The sequence below is a fragment of the Xenopus laevis genome, chromosome 1L (genome assembly GCF_017654675.1).
Source record: "Xenopus laevis strain J_2021 chromosome 1L, Xenopus_laevis_v10.1, whole genome shotgun sequence".
Classification (NCBI taxonomy): domain Eukaryota; kingdom Metazoa; phylum Chordata; class Amphibia; order Anura; family Pipidae; genus Xenopus; species Xenopus laevis.
In genome coordinates, this window is record NC_054371.1 from 42,128,492 (window position 1) to 42,141,718 (window position 13,227).

General features: G+C 40.2%; 1 protein-coding gene across 1 annotated transcript; it reads left to right on the forward strand.

The window, feature by feature from the left end:
• The first annotated feature begins 3,143 nt into the window (after window positions 1-3,143).
• On the forward strand, window positions 3,144-11,587 carry srd5a3.L (steroid 5 alpha-reductase 3 L homeolog). Its single transcript, XM_018229982.1, has 5 exons — window positions 3,144-3,445; window positions 3,613-3,764; window positions 6,075-6,266; window positions 9,616-9,744; window positions 11,230-11,587. Exons 1-5 carry the CDS (start codon window positions 3,159-3,161, stop codon window positions 11,487-11,489), a joined length of 1,020 nt encoding a protein of 339 aa, XP_018085471.1. The 5' UTR covers window positions 3,144-3,158; the 3' UTR covers window positions 11,490-11,587.
• The last annotated feature ends 1,640 nt before the right edge of the window (window positions 11,588-13,227 follow it).

The window sequence follows — 13,227 nt, forward strand, 5'->3', positions numbered from 1 at the left end:
TGAGGCACATTACAAAATATTCCCAAGCACTATCACTTTACATACAGCAGCTGAAAATGTATGAGAAACATATTTTTAAAAATGCCTGGTGTTCACTGTAAAAGTGATGTGTATGTCCTATTCTTTAAATGCGAAGGTGCTAAGGGAACCCTTGGAGCTAGCCAGTCTGAAGTGGCAGTAGCAATTGGTGCAGAAGAACTAGATTCAGTACAGGAGGCTAGAGAAACTCAGCCGCAACTATACAGAAGTGCAAGGAGTGTACCTTGAATGGGGTTTTACATACAACTGACTGAGGGGAAATTTGTGCAACCCCTATTATGTTATGAAGGCAAACAACCCCTTTAATTTGCATAAAATCATGGCTTTCCAACCTACTATGATGTCTACCAATAATATATAATAATAGCAGTGCTCCCATGATATGCGAGTAATGAGAGTCTCTAGCTTCAAACTGAGTAATATTGAGGCATTTAAGTTGGGGATAAAAACATAACATTTAAAGGCAGATCCATCTTGTCTGACCACTAAAGCTTATCTGATCGTGTTACACCACACAACAGCACAAGATTTGTAGGATGCTATGAAATCTGATCCCCCTATAGCTAGAATGTAAAGTCGGATCAGATAAAGTCGGATGGTGTAGTTTGTTCATGCCTCTACATCTGACAGTCAATGTATCCGCCCACCAGTGATTGTAAACCTGATGCCCTGGGCTGGTGCTCCTGTTAGCAGAAAGCAGCACAGGCCTGGGGTTTTTAGCAAGCACCACATAGTGGAACTACAACGTATATACTGTCCTACAACAGCTCTTGTTCTCCATACTGGAACTGTCATCATCATAGGTGTCTCTGCTACTGACAAATGAAGCATTCAGATACACGCCAGACAGATATTCCTGATTTTGGTGCTCTCCATTTTCTTAAATGAATACCCCTTCTTTAACATGACTGCAATCAATAGGGCTTGTGCTGAATATACATTTTGCCTATTGTTTTAATCACACACAAAAAGTACAGCTTTTGTTATTTCTTGTGCTAAACCTGGTAAACAGGGAAACTGCATTGACTGAATGTGGCACTGACAAATTAAAATTGTTACTTGTGCACTGTGTGAACCTGCCCAGACTGCCCTTTGCAGCACACACATGATGCACACCTAGGGGCATATTTATTACGTGGTGTAAAAAACAGCATAATAAGTCTCTAGGCATTGCTGTGTAAAAAATGGCATTAAAATTGTGCAATTATTAAAGGGGACCGGTCACCAGAAAAAAAATTTGCAAATCTTATTTAATCATGTTTGTCAAGGAAAATAAACTTTAATTACACTGTATAAATTATTTGAATCTTGTTTCCTTCGGTCTGGGAACTCATAATTATAACAAGCAGGCAGGAGCCATTTTGTGGACACTGTTATTAAGGCAAGTCTTGCATCATCTCAAAATCTTGTTTGTGCACCAGAATGGAGGCCCTGATGTCCATCCCCATGCCCTGGTTACACAATTACATGGTAAAGAGAACAGGGGTAATGTGAGGAGAGTGAGACAAATTGCTGGTTCCAGCGTATAAGTTCAAAAAGTGTATCGCTGTGAATTCCTAGGAGCCTGTGTCACACTCCCAAAAGGTATAAGATACTGTAATAAAGTTGGAATAAACAGCTTCAAAGCAGTATTTTCAAACTGCATGTGTTTCTTTTATTAGCAGTGCAAAACACTACATGTTTCGGGTACAACCCTTTTGAAAAATACTGCTTTGAAGCTGTTTATTCCAACTTTATTACAGTATGTAATGTGGGGAGAGCAGTGACATCAATTAGGTGCTGAATGGAAAGTGAAAGTAATTGTCTGCCCTGTTATTATTATTATTATATTTAGGCATAGAGGAGGGGCAGGCAATATTTGATTGAAAGTGGAGATTTTTAAATGAGTTTACAACAGCTATGAATACTTTAATAAAAAAAAAAGAATTTGGATTGCATGTTTAATTTGAAAAGGACTTTTATTATACAGCTTTTTATGTCTGTGTGACAGGTCTGCTTTAAAGTAGGGATGCACCAAATCTGCGATTCGGGATTCGGCCTTTTTTCTAAATCATATGCAAATTAGGGGTGGGGAGGGAAATCGCGTGACTTTTTGTCCCAAAACAAGGAAGGATATAAATTTTCCCCTTCGGATTCGGTTCAGCCGAATTCAAAATAGTGGATTCGTTGCATCCCTACTTTAAAGAGCTTTTTCTTTCAGCAACTTCAGCCGGTCAGGGCCGGATTTACGTAGTGGACACCCCTAGGCTACGTTCGTCGCCCCTGTCCCCTCCCCTTTATTTGTGCAAATTTTCATCATCTGGACCGGAGCAATGGGGATTGGCGCATGGGAATTTAAAAAATGATTGTATCTCCAGCGCATCCCCAGTGCTTTTGAACCAATGTGGGTGTGGTTGGGCAGCATGCTGCCCCCCCAAAAATCCTGCCACCCTAGGCCCAGGCCTAGGTGGCCTTAGGGTTGCCACCTTTTCTGGAAAAAAATACCGGCCTTCCTATAAATTATTCTTTTTTTCCTATTAATAACGTTGGGATCAACCATCATTTTTACCGGCCAGACCAGTAAAATACCGGCCAGGTGGCAACCCTAGGTGGCCTTTCCACAAATCTGGGCCTGCAGCCGGAACTTACTTGTAAAGGTCTGAAACAGTGTACAATAAGTGGCAAACCTAGCGTTCGCATTGCGTAACAAAACTTACAACTTGATCAAATTTATTTTACAGAGGTTTTTACAGTTTTTTCAGCAAATGTAGTTTTGCACGGCAGAATAGTATAGTATATAAAGGGAAAAGCATTGTTCCAGTTTATTTGCCAGACAACAGCAATTTCCATCCAGAAGCAGAAAAGTCTCATCATATGTACAGAAAGCTCCAGGCACAGAATTCACAGAATATATGAAGCTTATCATACTGAATATTGCTTCCCAAGTTACTAAGCACAGGAAGCATTTGCTTTGCATAATGATGATGATGATGATGATAATAATAATAATAATCAGCAGCTCTGTGTCATCGTTACAAATGGCTAATTTCCAGTGTCCAATTCATCTTGTTTACCAGGAGGGGGCAGCAGAGTACAGCCAGCTAATACTTTATTTAGGACAGGACTATCCCCCGCCCTCTATGTGGGCGTGGTCTCTGGGCAGACGGCTGCTCACTGGCAGAGAGGATGACACATGGTATAACATGCTGCTGGTGCAGCTGCTTCCGCCAGGAGTGAGCCTGCTGGCACTAGTGTGGCTGGTGCTGGATGTCGCTTTCCTTAGCGCTCTGCTCTTATACCTGCTACGAGGCTGTGACTGCGGGCGCTCCCTTTTGTGCAGCGTTTTCCATGATCTCATTCGCTATGGGAAGACTAAAGTCGGCCGGCAGCGCCCCGCATGGCTCCAGTGGTTTGATATCCCTAAGAGGTAAGTGGGATCCTGTCTGGTGAAGATGATCCGTTTCCTCATTAACCAAAGACTGACTCTGCTCTCAGTTGCTCTCCCTGTCCCAGCAGCAGCAGCAGTAGCTGAATGTACCCAATGCGCATGTGCGGAGAAGGTGCATACACTGGCTATGTTTTATTTCTCATCAGGTGCTTCTGGCATTTTTATTGCGTCTCTCTGATCTGGAATGGGTTTCTTCTGTGGATCCTCCATCGCTTACTCTTTCAGAGTGTTCCGGTTCCAGAATGGATACAGGTAGTTCTTCGCTTCCTCCGTGCTGGATCAGAACCACAGATCCTGGGTGAGTGATTCGTGTGGGACTGCTCTGACAACTCTGGTTCTTTCTTTATGGATATATACAGGCCCGGACTGGCTGTGGGTTATGGCAAATGCCAGACGGGCTGCTGCTGTAAATTGCCATAGGCAGTCACTATTAATTGGGTTGGTGGAGGGATGTTTGGGCCTCTTTGCACATAAAAAGCCAGGGCCTATTTTGATTCTCAGTCCAGACCTGGCTATATATACAACTTGAAGGGGCCTTTAGTCATGTTTTATTACCCACAATTAAGCATTCTGCCTGAGCTAGTGATGTGCGGGCCGGCCCGATACCTGCGGGTTCAGGCCGACCTCGCACTACTCTTCGCAGGTACGGGTTGAGCTCTTCTCCTGCTCTCCCCGCCCGCCGCCTTCAAATGCCAGCAAATGATTTCCGGGCTTTACAGCCACGCGCAGGCCCAGATTTGTGGAAAGGCCACCAAGACCCGGGCCTAGGGTGGCAGGATTTTTGGGGGCTGGCATGCTGCCCAACCACACCCACATCGGTTCAAGAACACTGGGGATGTGCTGGAGATTCAATCATTTCTTAAATTCCCAGTACTCCAATCCCCATTACTCCAGTCCCTATGATGATGAAAATTTGCACGAATAAAGGTGAGGGGGCAGGGAATATGGACGGCAGTGGGCCTAGGGGCGCCTTCTATGTAAATCCGGCCCTGGCCGCCCGCCTGCTCGCCCGCCCCTTTTATGATGTGATCGGCAGGGTGGGTTGGCGCGGGTCTGTAAAAGGAACCCGGAAGTCAGATGCGGGCTGAGGTAGGGCGGGATAGGGTCTGGTGCGGGTCGGGATAAACCCGGACCCACACATTACTAGCCCCAGCATAATTGTGCCGAGTGTAATTGTGCCCACCTCAGTCTGTTTTGCAGTAGATTTGTTCCAGCAGCTGCTTATGGGTGCAGTTCGTCTGAGAAAACAGGCTCATCAGCCAGCATGGGGGCATGCACTTCTATGCTATTTAATTATTTTTAAAATTAATACTGGCACTACCCAGTGAAATTAGCTGAATAAATAGGGCTTGTGCTGAAAAATGTTTTTGGCTTATGATTAATTAAGAAATGTCTATGTTTTCTAGAATACAAAGCCATTTTTTACTTTAGTACTTCCAGTGATCTTTAAAGGAGCAGATAAAGCTAATTACCAATCTACTTAGAAGCCCATGATCATGATCTTCTCAAAGACTGCTGCTTAGGTAAAGGGAGAGCTTTGTTTGTTTAAGGCTATGGACACACACAGAGCAATGGTTCTGATGCTTTCAGCATGTGTAGAGAAGCATGCAATCACACAAAACAGAATGGAAGTAAGAAAACACTGCTCTCGGCTTAAAAATAATACGTAGGCTGAGAACAGCAGAGCCAGCACTCTATGTGCCCATGGCTTAAAGGAACAGTAACGTCAAAAAATGAAAGTGTTTTAAAGTAATAAAAATATAATGCAGTGTTGCCCTGCACTGGTAAAACTGGTGTGTTTGCTTAAGAAACACTACTATAGTTTATATAAATAAGCTGCTGTGTAGCCATGGGGGCAGCCATTCAAACCAGAAAAGGCTCAGGTTACACAGCAGATAGCAAATAAGCTCTGTCTGTCTAATGGTGTTATCTGTTATCCATTAGTTATCCTGTGCCATATAGCCGTTTTTCAATTTCCGCCATTGCTCCACAGCAGCTTGTTTATATGAACTATAGTAGTGTTTCTGAAGCAAACACATCAGTTTTACCAATGCAGGGCAACAGTACATGATATTTTCATTACTTTAAAACACTTACATTTTTTGGTGTTACTGTTCCTTTAAAGGAACAATTACACCAAAAAATTAAAGTGTTGTAAAGTAATATACTGTTAGCATACACTGGTAATAGCCGTGTGTTTCGGAAAGACTACTATAGTTTATATAAATAAGCTACTGTGTAGCCATGGGGGCAGTCATTCAAGCTGGAAAAAATGAGAAAAGGCACAGGATACACAGCACATAACAGATGAGCCCTGTCCAATACAATGGTGTTTTATTTGTTTTCTGCTATGTAACCTGTACCTTTTCTCCTTTCTTTATAAAGCAAACACACCATTTTACCAGTGCAGAGTAATCGTACATTACATTTTAATTATTTTGATAATTATGAAAATACTGTAGTTATTTATTTTTAAATGAAAACAATAGACCGAATGTCATTTTAGCATAGGTCCTATTTAATGTGCTAATGTGTGTTTAGGTGTAAACTGTCCCTTCAATTGCACACATTTAAATGTTAATTGGACAAACATTTTACATTTGTACAGATAGAGAACTTTCAGCTGTTCTGGCTCTTGCTCTGTTGTGGTTGCACAGCCTGCGGAGATTGCTCGAGTGCCTGTTTGTGAGTGTCTTCTCCAATGGGACCATTCACTTTGTGCAGTACTGCTTTGGCCTGGGATATTATATCTTGATTGGGATCACTGTACTTAGCTATTGCTCGCTGGACACACAGACTGGTGCGTATATGTTTGTTTATTTTTTGTTGTTGCATCTTTAAAGGGATACTGTCATGGGAAAACATGTTTTTGTTTGTTTTTTTCAAAACACATCAGTTAATAGTGCTGCTCCAGCAGACTTCTGCACTGAAATCCATTTTTCAAAAGAGCAAACAGATATTGTTATATGTAATTTTGAAACCTTACATGAGGCTAGACATATTGTCAGTTTACCAGCTGCCCCCAGTCATGTGACTCGCTCACACACTTTTCCTAACATATCAATCTAAATCTAGTCAGCTGTCATTGAAATTTTTTTAATGCCATTTCTCAGCACTGAACGATAACATTAAACTATTCTCTCTAATGCGTAACATTAGGCGCTGAATAGTTTCAGTGAAACAGGAAAACCTTCCTTTATTTACATTGCATATGCAAATGTTTATTCATGCAAACAAAATGCCAAGTTCTATTTGAAAAAAAACCCCCAATATTTGCCAGGGAGTGTTTGCTTGCCAGTGCTATTCTAAAATGATTGTATGACTACAGGTATATTACAAAAGTGGGGCAAAGCTTAACATTAAAGGAAAATCATACCCCACTTTTTGACATGAGCTCATTCAGCTGGGCTTATTTTTTTTCTACACAAACCAACCTAATTCTATGAGCAGTTTCCCAAAGTCCCTTAAAGGGGTTGTTCACCTTCCAAACACTTTTTTCAATTTAGTTGTTTTTAGATTGTTCCCTAGAAATAATGACTTTTTCCAATTACTTTCCATTATTTATTTTTTACGTTTTTTCCAAAATCTAAGTTTAAAGTTGAATGTCCCTGTCTCTGGTGTTTCAGTCTGGCAGCTCAGTAATCCAGGTGCAGATTCTGAACTGTTACAATTTTGCAACATTTAGTTGATACATTTCTCAGCAGCATCTCTGGAGTATTAGCAACAATTGTATCAATTCTAACAGCTGCCTGTAATGAAACCCAGAGATTCTGCTCAGCAGGGACAAAGATAAGAAATGTATCAACTAAATGTATCAATTTAGAACTGTTTACAGGATCGGCGACCCCCCCTCCCAGAGCTGCTTCAGAAGGAGAGAAATGACACTTTATACTTCAATATTAGAAAAACCGTGACACATAGAAAATAGAAAGTCATTGGAAAAAGTCGTTATTTCTGGTGATCTATCTGATAACAACTAGTTGTTTGAAGGTGAACAACCCCTTTAAGGACCAGTAAATTGTTTCTACTTAACGAAAAAAAAACCCACAAAGGCAGTTTTAACTTTAAATTCGCAAAGTCTTTATTAAGAAATTACTTACTGATTCTATGCTTGCGCTCCTCTTCAGAAACGGCGACAGGGCGACAATCCATCATGCGGCGCTCGATTTCTCCTCCCTGGCAATCTCCTATAAAGAGAAGAAATCGAGCGTCGCACAATGGATCGTTGCCCTGGCGCAAGCAGAGAATCGGTAAGTAATTTCTTAATAAAAATTTTGAGAATTAAAAGTTAAAACGGTCTTGGTGGGGTTTTTTTTCGTTAAGTAGAAACAAATTAAAAAAAAAAATATGTTACTGGTCTTAAGTTGGCCATACATGGACAGATTTCCATTGATGATAAAGATATGTGAGGAGACTTATGTTGTATCTTTGTTGTGTTGGCTGCAAGATCATGCATATATTAACCAACTGCTGCCTGACCATAAGCAGAAACAAGAAGCCTTTAAAAAAAATAAAATAAAGAATTTTTTTTTAAATTACTTATATTAGATATACCATGACCTGGATGAATGAAAATCTTCATAGTCATAATAAAATAAAGAGCAGTGATTTCTTTGTTTCGCAATAAAACTTTTTAAATGTGTCCGAGTGATTGTTGGGATGATGTGGTTGGAACAATCGCTTCCTTTGCACTCCATCAATGCAACAATAAGTAGGCGATTTTATTGGATTCTCACAAAAATTGGTTGTTTCACCTGACAAAATGTTCCTGTGTATGGCCACCTTTACACACATAATGTAATGCAACCCCACCTATATTTTGTTTCATTGTAAAGTGATCGATTCTGGGACTTAAAGTCTCTCTGCTTTCCAAAGAATCTGTGCAACATCCACTTTGGAAAGCAGAGGGACTTCCAAGTCCACAATAATCTCTTCAGATAATGTTTATAAGCCCAACTTTCAGCTGTACCAGTAGCAGGACATATGTGTTCATATGTAGTGTACAGCTAGGTTTTTGGGATAAAGTTGAAATCACTGGGGAGTGCCAAATGTTGGCGCCCCCAGTAATTATAATTGCTTACCTGGTACCCTGGGCTGGTACTCCAGTTAACAGAAAACTGCCTTGGGGTATTTCTGCACACGTTAATTTGTTGCCATCTTCTTTGGCTACTTCTGGTCCAGGTAGGCACATGTGCACTAAAGTGAGAGACAGATTTCCGCATCAAAGTCCGGCTTTAACTGCACATGTGCCTGCCTGGACTGGAACAAAAGGTTTTTACGGAACAGAAGCACCAGAACAGGGTATCAGGTAAGAGATTATAATCAGATTTTACTTTCTTTAAGAATATTACAAAGCTATATTTAATATGTACTTTTATCTTTTTTTGATTACTTATGTGCATAATGATTTTTTTTTCAGTAGCCTGGTTATTCTTCTAGTAATAAGGAAAGGTTGCTAGTATAACTTGACTGGTGCTTACCATCTTCTGTTATAGTAAGGGTGCTAGTGTAAATTCACCTCCATTTAACCGTATGACTAGTATTCTTATTTTTTAACAATACGGAAAGAATGATTGTTTAGGTACATTTCTACTCCCCATTTGGGATACATTCCTTTTTTAGGACAAAGGAAAAGCTGGTGGTGGAAGTGCACTTACTTATACTCACCATTTCCCTTTTCTAATAGAGTACTAATCTGATTTACACTGAGGGCAAAATGTGTATTTATTCTTTTCACTGTTTGCAGTAATTAGTCGACTAGGATTGCTTTTTTTATATTGGTATGAGTGTTAAAAAGAAGACAATAAAGCTAAACCAATCTGTTATACAGTGCCATGAAAAATGACTCATGAAACAGTCTCAATGCTGTAATATTTTGTAGAGAGCATTGTGTGCATAGCTGTTCATCACATGGAATTTGGACAATTAGATATGTAAACGGTTTCCTGATTGGCTTGCTTGTTGTGTTGGTAAGACCCCCTTGTACTTATCAGTCCAAAATAACAGTAACTGCCTAGGAAACCAATTGTCATACACTGTCATATACTTTGTCAATACATTATATTATAATATATAATTCGGAGGGGGGGTGGAATTCTAGTAAGCATTGCCATATTAAAAAGTATGCTTAAATTTTTTGTTTCCGCCAGTCTCCCTGGATGATCTCCTGCCGCAGGGTCACTGGTACCATATCCTCGGACTGACCCTCTACATCTGGGCTTCTCTACACCAGTACAGATGTCATTGCATTCTTGCCAATCTGAGGAAAAGTGCATCAGGTGTGTTTTTATGAAATGTGTCAATTCTTTATATCACCTGCAATGGTGCAGAGGATGGAATGAAGTTTAAGGGAAATTGGACATGGGGCAAATGAGCAGTAAAAATTACAGTGGAAGATAAGGTCATAGAAAAGGGAAAATGCATGTTAAGAGGTGGATATGGTTAGCCCATATAAAAGGGATATCCACAAGTACTGCTAAAAAAAAAAGAACAAAAGTACTGCTAACACTTGGCAAAAAAGTGGCAGCTCCATGGCAATTTCATGGCACAGATTCTTGAGGACTCAACTAGTAATTGTTTTTTTTTTACTGTATGATCAATATAAACCCCTTTTGTCATACAGGTATATTTGTCTGTAGAGGCAGAACAGATACATTACTTTTAAGGCACAGTATCTATAATCACAAGGTTGTAGGACCATGAGATGAAGCAGTGGGAAAATAAACAGGCAAATGCTGGTATATGTGGGAGGTGGCACACCAGTCACATGCAAATGAATACTTAAAACAGATGTTATTTGGTCACATAGTAAAGCAAGTGAAGCCTAAAATCCAAATCACAAGTTCCAAAGCAGAAACCAGTTGCACCTTTATGACCTGGAACTCCATGTGCTGGTTAGTTGGATCAGAACAGTTTAGCCCACCTTGTTTGTGGTGTTTCCCTAGAAGTGGTGTGGACACCATTTGAAATCAAGGGGCCCCGTACAGCAACATTTTCTGGGTCCCAGCCCACAAGCCCAACCCCATATCCCGCCAACACCACAGTAAAAAGTCCATACAGACATCAGGTGGTGGTTAGGGCTCCCCTATAAGTTAAGAAAAAACAACAATTTGTGTCAGGACCCCTCTATAGGTTACAAAAAAACATTGGCGCCAGAACCCGCATAAAAAAAATTAAAACAATATTGGTGGTCAGGGCCCCCCGACAAGTTAAAAAAATTGGTGGCCAGGGCCTCCCTTCCCCCTATAAATTGAAGAAAAAAAAAAAACATTTGCGGCCAGGGTCCCCCATAAGTTTTTGTGAAAACATTGGTGGTCAGGGGCCCCTTAAAAGCTTAAAAAGAAACATTAATGGTCAGGGGCCCCATAGAATATTTTAAAAACAACATTGGTCACCAGAGGTTTAATAAAAAACAAAACATTGCTGTTCAGTGGAACTTACCTTAGGTTCTTCTTCCGTTTCTTTTGTGGCTTCGGGTCTTTTAGGGAATTCGCCAGTTCCATGGTGCATTACGTAAGGAGGGCCCAGCTGATTCGAAATCTGCAGCACAGCCAGGCCCCCCTTCAGGCCTGGGCCCGAAACCGTTGTACCCCTGTGCCCCCCTCTGATGGCGGCCATGGACCTATATATAGCCCTGGATTGTAAAAAACAGTCCCTGAGTCCCTGACATTGGCTTCCATATATAACACTTGTATATTAAATTGCCTGTATGTCAACTAACCTTTTCTGGCTGATAATTATGCCGTCTCTTTTAAAAATTGCAGGTACCATAATGCATCTGAACTATGCCATACCTACTGGAGACTGGTTTGAGAAAGTGTCCTGCCCTCATTACTTGGCAGAGCTCTTGATATACCTGTCCATCGCAGTTGTTTTTGGACCTCTGAACACTATATGGTGGCTTGTTGTTTTATATGTTTTGTTTAGCCAGGCATTAGCTGCAGTTTTATGTCATGAGTTTTATCATGAAAAGTTTGATTCCTATCCTATTCACAGGAACGCTTTCATTCCATTTATATTTTAAATATTATACTTTGCCATGTATCTATCTCTCTTGCTTTCTTTGGTGCTGAGCTAAATGTATTTATCCTTGATATGACAATGAAAAGAATATGCAGTTTATTGGTGTGTGCATTCTTTTCTTATTTACATGTAAGAATACTATCCTTCAACTATCTTACGAACCGGCCTCTCAAAAATGCACATATTGCTATATACATTTACTTTAAAGGGGATCTAAACCCCCAAAAACAATTGAGTTAAACTTACTCAGAGGGTTTATTTGAGCACTTATGCATTCGTTGTCTGCTTTTGCAGCTTTCTGTGATATGTACATGTTTACAGTAATATCAGGCTTTGGATTAACAGTCAGAAACCCTAGGGTAAACTATTACAAAACTAAATGCTCAATATATGCTTCATCTAATTGAAATGCTTTTTTTTTTCTAAAATAATTTGTTACTCTTTACTCTCCCTGTCTCAGCAGTCAGTCTCTCTACATGCAGGAGTTGGAGACTTTAATTTACAGTTTGGTAAAAAAAAAATAAAATGGCGCTTCAACTCCGACACAATGCGATATGCAGAGGGACAGATTGTGGAGAGGGGGGATAATGTAAAATAACCTGATTATTGTATTATTCTCATATTTCCATGACACAAAGCTTAAATGACAATTTTTGCAATAGTTCCCAATATGGAAGGGCATAGTTTAAGGGATCCTGTCATCGGAAAACATGTTTTTTTCAAAACACATCAGTTAATAGTGCTACTCTAGCAGAATTCTGCACTGAAATCCATTTCTCAAAAGAGCAAACAGATTTTTTTTATATTCAATATTGAAATCTGACATGGGGCTAGACATTTTGTCAATTTCCCAGCTGCCCCTGGTCATGTGACTTGTGCCTGCACTTTAGGAGAGAAATGCTTTCTGGCAGGCTGCTGTTTTTCCTTCTCAATGTAACTGAATGTGTCTCAGTGGGACATGGGTTTTTACTATTGAGTGTTGTTCTTAGATCTACCAGGCAGCTGTTATCTTGTGTTAGGGAGCTGTTATCTGGTTACCTTCCCATTGTTCTTTTGTTTGGCTGCTGGGGGGGAAGGAAGGGGGGGGGGGTATCACTCCAACTTACAGTACAGCAGTAAAAAGTGGTTGAAGTTTATCAGAGCACAAGTCACATGACTTGGGCAGCTGGGAAATTGACCATGTCTAGCCCCATGTCAGATTTCAAAATTGAATATAAAAAAAATCTGTTTGCTCTTTTGAGAAATGGATTTCAGCAATGGAGCAGCACTATTAACTGATTTATTAAATTTTTTTTTTTTTTTGTGTGTAGATTACCTTTAAGGCACCAATTCCAAAGACTAAATTTGAGTGTAAAGATATGTTTGTCCCTGTAAAGTTTTTATAGCTGAACAACAGTGCAGAAGTATTTAAATGATTAACTGCCTTGTAAACCATATTTATTCACAGAATTGCTCTAATCATGACCATTAAGCATAGAGGTGTTGCACTGTGTAACCCATATTGGGTCCAGGTGTGTATTCAGTACCCTTTGGTTGCATACTCATGTCATATCTTGTTATTGATATTCTTAAACTCTCACCAATCGCTTTGCATCATGCAGGCCTTTTTAATCTGGTTTATGCCGTTACTATTGATGCTGAGCTGGCACTAGTGAGTGATGCCATACATTTCAACATTCTTTGATTTGAGTGAAGGTATAGCAGAGCACTGGTGCCACATCCTTAGCCTCTTGTGGCAT

Coding starts and splice junctions, on each gene's coding strand:
- srd5a3.L (XM_018229982.1), top strand. CDS start 3,159: ATGTGGGCGTGGTCTCTGGGCAGACGGCTGCTCACTGGCAGAGAGGAT. Junction 3,446..3,612: donor TGGTTTGATATCCCTAAGAG/GTAAGTGGGATC, acceptor ATTTCTCATCAG/GTGCTTCTGGCATTTTTATT. Junction 9,745..11,229: donor TCTGAGGAAAAGTGCATCAG/GTGTGTTTTTAT, acceptor TAAAAATTGCAG/GTACCATAATGCATCTGAAC.